This window comes from Sesamum indicum, linkage group LG3 (assembly GCF_026168435.1).
Source record: "Sesamum indicum cultivar Baizhima isolate 11 linkage group LG3, ASM2616843v1, whole genome shotgun sequence".
Classification (NCBI taxonomy): Eukaryota; Viridiplantae; Streptophyta; class Magnoliopsida; order Lamiales; family Pedaliaceae; genus Sesamum; species Sesamum indicum.
The window spans coordinates 25,969,763-25,985,706 of record NC_142659.1 but is presented as its reverse complement, the minus strand read 5'-3'; the positions used below and the strand labels follow the sequence as shown (position 1 = coordinate 25,985,706).

The 15,944-nt window shown below is 31.9% G+C and overlaps 1 protein-coding gene across 1 annotated transcript; it reads right to left on the bottom strand.

Moving 5' to 3' along the window:
- Nucleotides 1-1,777: 1,777 nt before the first annotated feature.
- On the bottom strand, nucleotides 1,778-7,519 carry LOC105158799 (protein IQ-DOMAIN 13). The gene is made up of 6 exons (XM_011075671.3): nucleotides 7,107-7,519; nucleotides 6,029-6,126; nucleotides 4,984-5,508; nucleotides 4,211-4,450; nucleotides 3,196-3,327; nucleotides 1,778-2,672 (listed from the first exon to the last, which is right to left on the bottom strand). Exons 2-6 carry the CDS (start codon nucleotides 6,101-6,103, stop codon nucleotides 1,974-1,976), a joined length of 1,671 nt encoding a protein of 556 aa, XP_011073973.1. The 5' UTR covers nucleotides 6,104-6,126; nucleotides 7,107-7,519; the 3' UTR covers nucleotides 1,778-1,973.
- Between the last annotated feature and the right edge of the window lie 8,425 nt (nucleotides 7,520-15,944).

Genomic DNA, 15,944 nt, shown 5'->3' with positions numbered 1-15,944 from the left:
ATTAATTGCAATTGATTTCCCACATGGCTACATCATCAATTATCATCTAATCTAACAATACTTAATAATTGGTAGCCATCAAATATACTAGTACAAGTTTGTTAGAACTAAGTAGATCTAAGTGCAACCCCTTTCCTCTCAATATTTTAATGTCCCCTTAAATAAAAGGGATAATTTCACTCACATTTCCTAGGTTCCGTATAATTATATATAAATTTTTTATGATTTAAAAAATTACGGTCAAATAAATTATTTTATGATCAAAATATTTTTATATATTTTCACATGTTACTGCATATGAGGGAGATATGTTTTCATCGTTATAAGAGTAGTTTAGTGATAAAGAATTTGTATGGTCTATAATAAGTCAGTAATTAGTCAATTGATGATAAATATCTTTATTTTTTTGTTAATATGAACAAATTCAGTGAATTTGGACTAACAAAGAGACATATTTGTTAGACAAAAGCAAACCTCAGAAAGGTATCATATGCAAATTTTCAAATCACATAAAATTTACGTTCAAATCTCAGGAGATGAGAGTGTAATTACCCCTTGAACACCTCACTCGCACTGAACACAATTGATAGTTGATTTTGAGTCTAAGTAGTGTCTGTTTTGCTCCCATTTACTAATAAATGCTAAATTACCTTTTTATTTGTGGTCAAACAGTCGAGTTTCATATATATATATATATATATATATAAGAATATTTTTTCATATAAAAAATATAAATTACAACGATTTTTCCTGATATTTGTCATAATTAGGAATACTAACTCATTGTTTGAAAAATAGCAATACCTTTTGATTTTAACAACCGTTTAATAATTAGCCCAACCTGTTAGTCTCCATTAAGTTTTCATTCATTTTTTGTGGCAAATTGACCAAAATGCCCTTGTGGACTAAGAATTATAGTTTTATTTTATTTTTTTTTGATATATTTATAGACTAAATGGGTAGTTTTTTAAATTTTTTAATTTTTTCATCCACTCCGTCCTATTTTTTTTTATAAATTTTTAATTTTTTTTAAATATAAAAAAATACAATAAAGACAAAATTGATAATTTCATATCTCCATCCAAAAATTACAATAATTTTATCAAATATCAGGAGACATATTTATAATTTTTTAAATAATGATGAAATATTTGTAATAATGCCAAACTTAAAAAAAATTGTTATAATTTATCCTTAAAAAATATTATTAGGCTAAAAACAACTGAGAGAGAGAGAGAGTGAATTTTTTATTTAAAAGATAAGGGGCGGCGGGTTGCTGTTTCCTATAGGGAGGTTTTTTGTGCTCATTTACTGTTGGGTCGTAAAATGGTATTAATATGAATTAAATATGTTGATTTCTTTATGTTGTGATGTCCAAATATCTCAATTATTCTGCTCCATATATTCAAATCCCTAAACCCCCTCCATAGATTAGTGTCCTATTTGTTGCAAGTGGCACATCCCTGCCAAACATGCTTCCTGCCTAAACCCAACACACCTATCCACACAAACACCCGACAACACTTTAACCATACCTATGAATCATTCTCTACAAATTATTACGAAATAATCATGTGTATGAATGATAATGGATCGGGTTTTAGTGAACTTTTTTTTTTTTATCCGAGACTCGTTTCATTTAATTTTCAGAATATTTAAAATTTATCCAAGACTCATCATATGATTAACTATTTTTTTGAACTGTATACCAATCACATGAAAAATATAAAATTACAAGCTAGCAGTTGTACGGAAAACCTGCAGTGACCACAAATCATTCAGAAGTTAAAAGATATGAATACACTAGATTAATCAAGCCAACCATTCCTACTGTATCTTTCATTATTTTTACATCAGTAAGCTGTAATGAAGGTATCAATCATCCAACCATTCAAATAGTATAGAATTTGAAACAACCTCAAGGCACCTAGTACAAAGGTTAAGGAAACATCAGACATGCACACAATCAGAAATCACACAAATCTGTTAAAGGGCTTTCTACCAACTAAAGCCGGCATAGAAACAGCGGAATCCACGCTGAAGTCTCTTGAACGCGGAGACTCGTGTTTATCCATTTGAGAAGCAGAATCCTTGTTAGACCCTTTGTTCCACTTGAAAGAACCGGCATTTGGAGTCAATGGGAATGAAAACCTCCTCCTTGAATCGTTGCCTGGAGTCCCTGGAAACCTCTCCCTTGGGTTGCTATTTGCTCTCGCTTTGGCTTTGGCCGAGGCAGTCGGTGTCATGTAATTCGGAACAGAAAAAGGGGGGCAGCTCGTCAGGCTATCGTCGTCTTTCAGAGGGACGTCATAAGCTGAACTAGCTGCACTTGCTCTTGGTTTTGAGTACTTGAAACCACTTGGGCTGTTTGCTGGAGGAGTCCTGTTTGGGGTCTGAAATTGTCTGGCTCGAAGTGGGATTGCTGACCTGGATGATCGGGGCGTGAGAGACTCATGATTGTCATGCTTATGGTTGCTTGCATGGAGTCGAGGGCTCGGCCTATATTCTGAAATGGCACGTGGAGGAGTTAAAGTGATGCTTCTGGGAGCAGCTTGGCTCTGAGAGGTACTTGCTGGAGGCAGCTGGCGCTCCAACCAGTTCCACCACCAGGGGAACCCGTTTGATCGCATGTCCAACTGGCTTTGAGCTGATTTGGGATTAGCTTTCCATAGCTGGAGTCACGGATTAGCAATGGATGGAAAATAGAGTCAAACATTGGAAAATGTTTAAAGGTTATTTACATTCCGAATCTGTAACATGGAGGGCTCACAATTGCTACTATTTTGAGTTTGATGAAGATGGAGAAAATTGATGATATAACATACATGGGAACTGATTTTGATCTTCCTAGCGACCATACACATTGACAGAATTGATGCCGTTTCCGGATTTCAAGAAACTAGAACTTTTTTAACATAATACACATGTAGCAAGAGGACAGATGAGCTATTGTTTTTCGTTCTAAGCAAATCACAATAAAATTTACTTTCAGCAAAGCCAAACGACATCAACATCATGATGAACTTTGGCAGCAGACTCTTAGAATATACGTTTACGTTTTAAGCTTAGATGATGTGATGAAGTGCAGTCTAGAAAACCTAAAATCTAGAAATACATTTGCTTTATGTAACCTTTAGTTGGGGAGAGTCATTTGTAAATGCAGATATAAGAAAGAAAAAGGAAGTTGCAGTGCACCTGGTGAGAATATGCATAGGCCATGGCTCTCTCTCTTTTTATGACTGCCTCAACTTTTTTCCGTAGCCTTTCTTCTACTTCCTCTTTCGTTAGCACGCTATCATCCCAATGTTCATTTTGACCGGCCTCAGACTACAAGAACAACAGATAAAGTGAGAACAAATTCTACTTCAGAAAGAACAACCAATTCCAGGAGGCATGCAGATAGGGCAAAATATTTTTAGTCCCATAAAATAAGGGTAGCATTTATTTTGGTACCACAACTATGACAGGTGATGATTTTAGTCCCATAAAACACAAAATAACGTCTTTTTAGTCCCAAAATCACAACTCCTTTTTAGTCCCAATAAACGCCTTTTTAGTCTCAAAATGATAACACACATGACTTTTTGAGACTAAAAATGCGTGATTATAAGGTTCATGGGACTAAAAACGACACTTGCCATAGTTGTGGTACCAAAACAAATCTGTTCTTATTTTATGGGACTAAAAAAGCATTTTGCCCCATACATGTATCATACATGACAAAACTATGAACTGGGGAAAAGAAATTCTGCATGATAAAATTTGTATCATGATTTAAAGGGAAAGGACATGACAATGCTTGTAGTATCTAATAGAACTTCAAAGCTAAATATACATAAACACAAATATATATATATATATATATATATGTGTGTGTGTGTGTGTGTTTGTATGACTCAGTCATATGACTCAGGCATATGACTCCCGTTATACATAATTGGTCATTCTTGGGGTGAGCCCTCTTATCGCACAATTCAAAGCAGCAGGTCAGGCTCAAGATAGGTTTAATTGGGTTAACTACTTATTCCTGTAACTGATTATGTTGATTTAACATATCAGCTAACCAAAAGCATTAAGACATCCGGAAGATGACAGGTCAAATTATGTTTTTTTCCCCCCATCCAAACTCATGCATATTTATCTCAAACAGATGAAATTCGAGATGGACTTTCCACTTGAATAAGCAAAGGTATGATTAAGAAGCCATCACCAGTTGATTCAAGGTCCATTTGCTCAGGGTGCTTTCCGCTTCCCTATCATTCTTATAAGCTTGCTGTTGGAGTGCCTGGTTTTCCAACATTTGGATCCTCCGAGACTGAATTTGTGTTTGAACCCTCACCAGAAGCTGCATTTGTTTCATGGCATTCACCGTTTGTCGTTTTACGTTCTGGCCTCGCACCACTCCTTGAAGCCTCACTAAACCCCTCAAAGCTCTGAAACTCCGTCTTGCCTGTGATATTAAAACATAAAATGAGTTTCTATTGTAGTATCCAAACAAACATCACTATATTTCCAAAACATTTTTCATAAGGGAAGGACCACGAATTGGTTTATTTAGAACCAGTTAGAGTACAATACTTGTGAAGAAACACATTCATAAATAGATTAACCCAAGTTACAAAAACGCAACCTGTGCCATGTTGAGCTTTTTAAACAGAAGGCAATTCGGAAACAAAGAGGCAATTCCTTACTGTTTGTCTCTATTACGTGTTAAAGCTTTCAGCTTACTTCGAAGGCAAAAACTATGCCACGGTAGCAAATTTGGACTGAATTACAAGAAGTGCAAACATAATCATGTAATCAATTGAATTTCTCCACGTCAAATGAGTTTTGCGACTTTTATAAGCTAGAATAATTAACTCTTAGTACACTAACAAAAAGATAATGAGGTATGTGCAATGAAGAGGAGTAATTAACCACAATTTAAACAAGATACAAGTTGAATATTTCTATAAAAACCTCGTAGACTGAGTTCAATATTACCATGTAGCCTCTATATGCTGCCTGGATCTTAGTGGCCGAAAGCTGCTGGTTTCTTAAAGTCGGTTCTGGCTTCTGCACATAGCTAACTTCCTTTCTTCTTTGTGCTGCCTTAGGAATAGTAGCCTTTGAAGAAGCAGCGCCAGCAGTAAAAGCCTTCGGACGAGCCTCAGGAGAAGAAACCCTGGGAGAAACAGCTCTTGGAGAAATGGCCCTTGGAGAAGGAGCTTTCGGAGAAGCAACCCTTGGCGAAGAAGCTCTTGGGGATGCTGCCTTAGGGGAAGAAGCTCTATGAGCAGCAGCCTTTGGTGAAGCAACTTTAGGTGAGGTAGGCCTTCCAAGTAAAGCAGGTGGATTTCTTGGCTCGTCTAAAGCCAGAGGAGGCCTAATAAGCAGTTGATCAGCTTCACCTAATATTTTCTCGATGCTACTTGGCTCTTTGAACAGGGGAATGAATGATTTGGTTTCTCCATGCCTTAAAATACCTTTACCCTTCTTCTTTTCCTTGCTGCTTTTCTTATCTGATCCCTGAGACAACATATGCTAGTTAGGTGACGCAGATTCACCAGATAGAAAAGTCTTGACTCGAATTTTCACGATATGACTGAGATAATTTGCTTCAATACAATTACTCATAAAAATGTTAATATTAACTGAAATTTGAGCTCCGGTGATGTTCCATGGAACATTAGCAAATTGCGGACGAATAGAATGCAACATACAATTTGATTCTTTGTCTGCTGCTGTGTCGGCTTACAGTGCATTTCATTTCTATTTCAGTCGGTAAGAATTACTTCAGCTGATTCATATGAAATTTTGTGCTTTCTAAATTTGTTACGACTGTTAGCAATAAATTGACAAGATTTGTCAACAAAATCAGAAAGATTTAGCGGGAAAATTTGGAAAATCATACTCCATTTTTACCCTTAAATCAAATTAACAAAGGATATTCAGAAATCAAGCATTCATCACTAAAAAGTTATCAGCACTCTGTATGATGATTTCGTTGTTAGTTCTGAAACTCATCAATGTCGTAATAGTTACTCACATCGGTCGGCTTCTCCTTGGAACTGTGTGTAAAAACCCTTTTGATTGCTGAAAACCAGCTTCCCTTCTTCCCCATATTCTCAGCATTACTGTGCCTCCCTACATAACAAGCAAGATAGTTCACAGTTTAGTCCTTACAAACCAAAAGCTGTCAAAGGATTTCAAAATGAAGCACAACTTGTCAATAGCGTTAAACAAGTCAAGCACATATATCATGACCACATAGTATATGCCATTTTCTCGCATAAGAAATCACAACTTTGACCTGATTTTCATTATTATCCACAAAACATGAACAAGCAACAAGACGTACATGAACCAAAGCTTCAAAGTAGGAATTTCCACATACATCCTGAACGAATTGTTCACGAACTCAAATTCTAAGGTCCAATTCCAAGCAGAATCATGAAAAAGGAAACAGCAGTGTGATGTAGAGATCATATTTCGTGCCAAAATCACGTTTATTAACCGAACATGTCAAGCAAATTTTGCTAAGGCAGTTGCTTGCAAATGGAGAGTATACGCTAAAAGTTGATCTTTTGGTTGTGTTTAGAAGGACATGTTGAAACAGAATAAAGGGGGGAGAAGATTGATGGTTCTCCATGTCCCAGCATCATCAAATTTCAAGAATTCAACAATGGATAATTGCCCAAATCAAATTGGGGTTAAACAACAAAAGGAGAGATATGACCAAAAGTTAGCACCCTCAAAAACATACACACACACACACACAGAGAGAGAGAGAGAGAGAGAGAGAGAGAGAGAGAGAGAGATTATGGAAATACTTGAAGTGGATAAGTAGATTCAGAAAAATTTAGCAGAAGCGTCTATTCACTGATCTGTGAGGGGGAAAAAGAAACCCAAAACACCTCAATTCAAGACAGAACTAAAGATAATTAAGGAAACCCAGAGAACAAAACGTCACAAAGCAAAAAATAAACTAAAATTTCTTGCCATGAAAAGAGGTAAAAAATTATACTTTCCCATCACTTGCAGGCAAAAACTGAGCTAATCCCAAGAGATCATGTATATCTATCATTACATGCAACTAAAATTCACTTAAAAAAGATTCTTATTACCTCAACTATTTCTCCAACCTTCTGAAGCCCTCAAGAAAGCTGCACCCAACTGAAAAAACTCCCACAACACCTCTCTTTATCTCTCTCTCTCTCTAGGCATACACACACATCTAAGTACCCGTACAAATCTCTCTCTCTAGCCCACTACCCAACCTCCTTCCTAGTCTACCATCATATACCTCTTCCTTCATACTACCATCTTCCTCACCTTCTCTCTCTCTCTCTGTCTCAGAATTGGGCCTCTCTACAACTTTCTACCCATGTGCGTGTGTGTGTTGTTGAAGTTGGAATCGGGTTCTTGGTCACAAAAGCTTGCAACTTTATTGGCTTTTCTCTTCCTCCTGCTCACCTTTTAGCTCTTTTGTTTTGATATTTCTCTCTTTTCTTGTGGCATCATCATGATTATTGATGATGAAAGATAAACACTCCATCCTATTCCCTCCCAAATAAATACTCTCTTTTTCTTTTTTCTTTTTCCTTTTTTTCTAAAAATGAAAGCTTTATTCGACTTTGTATTTTACTATTTGGGTAACAATTTTTTTTGTCCTTGAAACTATAATTTCTTTCGTTGCAATTTTTTACACCAATTATATAATTTTTGCATCTCAGTATCTCAGTTTATATTTCGATAAAAATAATTTCATCAAAAAGTGATCACATGCATAGCATCTGTTATTTTTTAGGGATAATTATACTTATCTCTCCTGAAATTTAATGCAATTACACGTAGATTTTTTATAATTTGAAAAATTACATCTAACACCACTAAAGTTTGTTTTCATATAACAAATAAGTTCATTCATTTGTCAAAATTCATTAAATTTGACTTGTAAAAAGTCAGTAATAGGTCAATGGAAAGTAAATATCAATTTTTATTTAATTTTTTTGTTAATACCAGTAAATTCAGTGAGTTTTAATTAACAGGAGGACTTATTTGTTAGACGGAAATAAATTTTAGAGGTGTTAGATGCAATTTGCCAAACCAAAAGGGATTTATATATAATTATACCTAATTTAGCCCAAAAAAAATATATATTTAATTTTCTTCAATATTCAATTAAATTATTATTTATCAATTGATCTATGATCAAGTCAACAAATCTAAAAAAATTTAATACAGAAAATTCAATCCGCCGCCTATAATTTTATTTTTTATTAACTAGCATGAAAATGTGGAAGAGTAGGTGAAAATTTAGTTGAGAGAGAGAGAGAGAGAGAGAGAGAGAGAGAGAGAGAGAATGGGGCAAACATTTGTTTAACAATAAGTGGAGAGTGTATGGTATTGCTATCATATCAATTAATAATAATCTTCCTCTTCAAGTAATGTTGGTTGAATTAAAACCCCATATGAGTTGAGTGCCCCCCCCCCCCTCCCCCACCCCCCCCCCCCTCATTATTATTATTTTAATAATCATATCTATATTGGTGTGACAATGATTTGCAGTGTAATTTAATCATCTCTTCTTTTTCCCAACAATAAAATTCAAAATTCAATTTTTTAAAACTATCAAAAGGGAAACGCATTAGTCTATTGCTCATCATTCCCTTCTTTACCTAAATTCATCCTCAATTAATACACCAAATATTTATTTTAGGGTTAATTAGATTTAGATCTCCTCCAAAAATATTAAATTATATTTTTCTCTAAAAAATTTAAAATTATAGTTATACTCCCTTGAAAAATTCTTGATTTACACCTGATCCTCTTTAATTAGAGTTTGAATGAAAAATACTGATGTAAACAAAAAAAAAATACATAAATTTTTAATTTTGCCCCTCATTTAATATTTTTATGTATTTTTTTATACTTATAAAGGGATACATCTAATATAGAGTGAGATTAATATTATTATATTTTTCTTTTCGTAAGTACAAAATTATTACATGAAAACGTTAAATGAGGGGTAGAATTTGAAATTTATGCAATTTTTTTTATTAAATTTAATATTTTTTATTCAAATCCTAATAAACGACGTAAGATATAAACAGTGAATTTTCAGGGGGTGTAAATATAATTTTAAAATATTTCTTTAGAGAAATTTATAATTTTATATTTTTAGAGGGGTCAAAGTATAATTAATCCTTTATTTTAAAGAAATAGTAAAGTATTGCATTTTTTAATCTAATTATGTGGCCACCCTTAAGTAGGAATATAGTTAGGAAATTCCCCTTTTTGTCCAAATTGCATTTAAGTCCTCCATCACATATATTTTGGTTTTCATCATATTTTAGGAATATTATTAAATAGCAATATATACCACATATGTATGGTAAACGAAAATATACTTTAAAAATAAGGATAACGGAATTTCTGTGTATCAACTCGTTGAGGGAAAATATGGGTAAGACACCATAAATAAATAAATGACAAATTACACTTTTAATTCTATATGACAGGGGTTCGACACTTTTAGTTATATGTGTTTATGATTTATGAAAATTTTAAAATAGTTTTAAATTTGAAAAAACTCGATATGTTTACTCCTCTACTTTACATAATTTTCAAAATAGTCACAAAATTGAAAAAATGTGTCACATTTGCTCCTTTGCTTTATAGGATTTATAGTGCTAAACGTGTCGAATATTTTCAATTTTGGGACTATTTTGAAAAATCGGTAGAACATAGGATTAAATGTATCGAAAATTTTTAATTTTGAAAATTTCGTAAAATAGAGTACTAAAAGTATTGAACACCTTATTGTATGGGGCTAAAAATGTAATTTTTCCATAAATAAACTTTGTGATTATTGAAAAAATATTTAAGCATGTTTATTCCTCTTCATCGGACAAGTAGTTGTCAGACTTGTAAGTAGGATGATTCAATGTATCATGATTTACTTATTTACAATATTATAGAAAGATCGCTTGTGTTTTTTCCGTTTTCAACTAGTTGAAGCATATGATATCTACAACGTCGCATCAACGTCTTATAATTCTTTTCAATTCTAATTCTTTCGATTGTTCTCTTATAGCTGTCAGGTTCATTCTGAGGATTAACGATGATTGATCGACATTTATCTTTTACCTCACGAGATGGCTGTAGATCTTTTGTCGCACTTTAGTGGTATCATATATTGATATCACACGTCTACACATAATTAATCGATGCATACTTTTTTTGTAAAAAAAATATAACAATTAATTAAATTAGCTTGTGATTACTGTAAACACATTATGTGCGACTATTATTATATAACAGTAAAGTGTGATAGAAAATCATTCGATGTAATGTTAGTTCTGGTGAATTAGGTTGGCTGAATTTGGAGGTAATTTCACATAAATAGCAATGACATATTAAAGAAAAATAATTAGAGGGTCCACTTTGATAATATCAATCCATAACAAACATTAATGGCAAGAATATATGTTAATTAATCCCAATATATATATAGAGGTGCACTTCATTTATTTCAATTTCCTTTAGAAACAATAATATGAAAATAATGTTGCACCAACATAGACTAACATAAACATAATGGATGTTTGATGCATCACCAGCAACAGATTGGCGCATCCAATTCAATTATTGAAGGTGATTGAGAAGACTTTTCCGTACGTCTTTTTTTAAATAAGATGGATTAATTATTATTAATTAAAATAAATTGATTATAATTATTTTTGTTGAATATCAATATACCTATTAGTTATAATGGAAACAACGCATACTATGCAATAGAAACAACATCCCACGTATAAAATGAGGTTCAAAACCATAACCTTTAAGGCCACAGGGTCTCAACTTCACCAATTGAATTAGATCTCGTTGGTCCTGAGCTAGGACCAAGACTTCTCCGGCAACTTTCTGTTGTCAACAAAACTTTGTGTTTTTTCTTTTGTTCGTCGTTCGGGCAATTTTGTCGCCCGTCATTTAGCTAGATTTTTTGGAACGACAGCAGAAGGAACATCTTACATGGGCTCTCACATGCCCGTGTGCATTGTTATTAGACATTTCTGATTAATGCCATCTTCTATATTTTCCTCAAAAGAATAATCGATGTTTGATGCAATTTTTTTCATTTATTTTTGGATAAATTACAACGAGTTTCATTAAAATTTATCCAAATTATAAATACTTTTTTATTATTTAAAACAATGAAAATTTTGGAGTGGGTGTGAAATTCCATTATATATACACAAAAATTCCACACCATTTCTCGAATCATTGTAATGTTTGAACTTTTTGCATTTAACTCCTCCGAACCTCGTACAAGAATCTTTGAATTATTGCACTTATTGTTATATATTGTTGTACCAATTCCTTTATTGACCAATTTATATCAAGACTCACAAAAATTAAATTTTGAAATATAAGAGTGTATTTATTGGAAAAATGAAGAAAAATTTCAAACTGAGATATTTATCAATACAACATAAAAAGAGACAAAATATGCACTCCAGCAATTGGTGTGAGCAATCAATGGTTTTTGTTCCCAAAAGTGAGCAAAGGATGTGAAGTGTATATGATTGTGTACATATTATTCATGGCAAATTGCAAGATGTGTTCATTGCTATTCCATTATTTGGAGCCTAAATTAATATATTTTTCAGGCTAAATAACATTCACACCCCAAAAGTTAGGCAAATATATATAAATACCCTTTATCTTTTATAAAATTATAAGTACATCCCTATGTTATAATTGTAATTACAATCACAGAGACAAAACTTACATAAACAGGCCTGAAAAAATATTATACTACCCCTTAAGGGGTACAACTGTAATTTTGCAAAAAAATAGGAGTGTATGTGTATTTTGGCCTAACTTCAGGGGGTGATATAAATACACACGTTTATTGGAACTTGAATTCATATCTTCAAATTAGTTCACGAAACCTCAACATCAACCACTAAGCTAAGACATTGTTTGTCACTTCATTTCTTTCTTAATGTGTATAATTTGGTGTATTTTCACTTAAAATCTTGTCAATAAATGAAAATGCTTATGAATAATTCAGGGTTAAATACAGACACCTCCCAACGTATGGAGTTATTTGTGCTTTGCCCCTCAACCTCTTTTTGTTTTTGTTTTTGTTTTTTTTTTTTACAAATCGCATCCCAACCTTTGTAATTTTGCAAATTATTATTTTCAAGCCAAAATTAGTGTAGTTTCCGGCAGTTTGAAATACACATGCGTACGGCCAACTTTTTTTCACCTCCATTTTAAAATTAATCCGAATTGTATCATATGTCAATTATTAGGACTGTTAGGTTGGTTAGCAGTGATATCTGAAAAATCTATATAGCACGAAACAGGCGAAAGCATAAAAATTAAAAAATTAAAGTTAGGGGCAATGTCAGTATAATGATGTTGATGTTTCTGAGGGGTGTATGTGTAATACTTGCAGAAATTATGAGTGGTTTGTGTAAATGGACCATAGGTAAGTGAGTGTTAGGGTTTGTTTGATTGGAGAGAATAATGGGTGTATAAGAGAAGTGGATGTATAAGAATAAGTTTGGTGTTTGATTATAGTGAACAGATAGAAAAGTAAAACTAGATATATATGAAACCCAAAGTCCAATTTATTTCATCTAAATTTGGGAGGAAAAGCGACCGTATAACACCAAAAAGACACAGAGATACATATTTTATTTACTCTGTACTCATATACATAATTCTCCACCAATTATTTTATCATTCATGTTGATAATATCGGTATATAATCTTTGTAAAAAGATAACTAAGCCACCAACAAAAGTACTGGTTTTGAATTTAATTTCTTTATTTGCGGGCACTTATTGTAATTTTTATTTAAATAGTTTAGAATAAACGAACAATACTCTGTTGATAAATACTTTTACTAATAAAAAATATTCTTGTATACTAAATATTATTTTAGTATAATATTAACTTGTTTATTTCCTAATACAAAATAAAGAGAAAGAGTTTATTAGTAAAATTACAAAAATTAGTCTTTTCTTCTCAATCTATTTCCTCATACCAAACAAGGAGAAGTATTTAAGATTTACTCTCATTTCAATCATATCAAACAACTTGAAGAAAAATTATTATTCTTCCCTCCCCCTCGCCTTTTCACTTCTCCTCCCCCTTTCACTTTCCTTTTTCTCTCACTTGAATCGAGCGAACCCTTAATGTATTTTCTTTTAATGTTTAAGATATAGTCGTTTATAGTGTAGGAAATTTATTTTATTGTAATGACAACTGATTGAGAATGACATACATTTCATATATATTTAGTTAAAAGATTAAATGTAAAATAAACATAAATTACATAGATTGATTGCTTGGATTAGTCTATTTTCAAACAATTCTTAGAAACATAATTGAATGATATCCTTGCCAATAAAGTGTTATTTGAGCGGTAAGTTTGAAGCTTCGTAACTATAAATGTAATAGATTACTGAAATATCCATAATGAACAAATTGCAACTATGTAATATGAATAGGTGAAGGGCAAAACAGTACCTGGCCCTCACCTACCCTAAATAATGTAACTTTGTGATAATATAAATACCCTCATATTTTTTCATTTAAGAGAGGAACATTCCGGTGACAAATATAGCGTAAACGTGTTGAAAATACAAATACATTCGATCTTGCTTTTTGTAATATTAATATGATTTTTAAGAAAATAAGGGTGGTTTATGTAAATGATATTGACGTTTCTGATTGGTGTATACGTTATTATTTAAAAAAAATAGTGATAATTTATGTCAACAGACCATAGCTCAAAAAATATAAATATAATTATCCAAAATTAAATGATATACTTCAAGAATGTTGCAGAAGAGTGTAGATGTCGCAGACTAATACATGATTTAAAAAAAAAAAAAAGCAACAGATACGTATTTTCTAATGTTGCGTATAAAATACTCTTGTGTTCCGTATTTCTACCGAACTCCCAAGGGAGGCTAAGTCAATAGCTATAATTAAAACATTTGAGATTGGTTACGTAGTAAAATTCCTCCTTATCTTAACTTTGGATGTTTTATTCTAAATTTATTAATTAACATTTTAAATTATAAATATATGCAAAAGTATTGTATATGGTTAAAGCTAAGCAATACTCAATAAAACATCTTGTATATTTATTATTTTAAGAAAAAGAAAATAAAAAACTTTTATATACTTCACATATACAATATTATGATCGAAAATCTAAACTAAATTGAATAACGCACACAAGAATTTACTGTTCAGTCAATGTGACGTACTTTCACAGATAGGGAGAGACAATGTTAGAACTGCTTTTTATACATAATACAATAAATTAGTCCAAATCACCTTATAATAATGGGACCAGACCCAACCTTTCACTCTTACAATAGACTGATACAAATTCTTTCTTTTTTTTTTTTTTTTTGGGGTCAAATTCCCAAAAATTTTTGATCCAAATCGTATATCAGAAGTGATTAAAGTGGTTCATCAGGACAGTTTAGTAGTTTGAGCCTTAAGATTTTGTGGGTTCAAATTCTGAATATCTGCGAGTAAAAATTAAAAAATTAAAAAAAAAAGTGGTTCTAATTAATGCCTTTCATTTTCTTACATTAGTGCTCAAATTAGTGGTGTGTTAATTTGTTGTGGTGAGAAGTCTATTGGTAACATTGAGTAAGTGAGATGACCATTGAATTCACATAAATTGTTTTTTTAATGAACGGTTCATATAGGTTATTGTATCAGCCATATTAATTACCATGAATTAATTAGCAACTGACACTCACCAATCCTTAATAATCATCCTTAATTACCCTGAATTATTTAGGATAAACAAATTATACTAAGGTAAGAAGGACTTTTATTTATAAATTTTGGAACCTATACTTTGAGAAAATAAAAAAGTGAGTTAGGCCTATTTTTTTTTTTTAAATAATTGATGACCAAAAAAAGATAATTTTTCTTAATAAATTTTTGGAATAGTTGACTTTATAAGATTAAGATTAGCCAAAAACCCCAAATTTCAAGGTTTACAAACGCAAATTCAAAATTGATTTGGCTCAGAGCTGCAACCGCTGAATAAAACTTCGCTCAGGTAGGTAAAATACACTCCATAAAAGTCCAAATATTCTATTATATATAGGAATAATCACACCGGCCACATGTCAGTTTGATATAATTATATATAAATCTTTATTGTTTAAAAATTTATATTTAATATATTTGATATTTGCTTTGATTTAATAAATAAGTCTCACTATTAATCAAAATTTATCGAATTTGTTTATATTAACAAAAGAAACAAAAAAGTGGATCAAAATTCATATTGGGAAAAATGCAATTTAGGCACTTTTGATATTGCAAACTGTGCAAATTATTCCCCCTATAAAAAAAATAGCAAATTTAACTCCCTGTATTTTTTTAAAATGTAGCAATTTAGCTCATGTTTTTTAAAATTAAGGAATTTACCTCCCTAGACAGGGGGATAGATTGCTTCAATTTAAAAAATACAGGGGGTAAATTGCTATTGTTTTTCATAGGGGGTAATTTGCTTATTTGCAATATTACAGGAGGATAAATTGCATTAAACCAATTTATATTTATCTCCTATTGACTTATTACCGACTTATTATAGGTTAAATAAATCTTTTTATGTTCAAACTATCCCTATACGTCTTCAGACATTAATACAGATGGTGAGGTGTATCTTCACCCTTATAAGAGTGGTTTAGTCGTAAAAATTTTCTTTGACCTGCAATAATCAGAACTTAGTCGTCGAGGGTAAACCTCAATTTTCATTGAGTTTTTCTTTTTGTTAGTATCTATAAAATTGATAAATTTTGAGAGGCCCTATTTATTAGATAGAAGCAAACTTCAATAATACTAAATATAATTTTTCGAATCACAAGGAGTTTACGTATAGTATACTAAACCTCAAGGAAGCC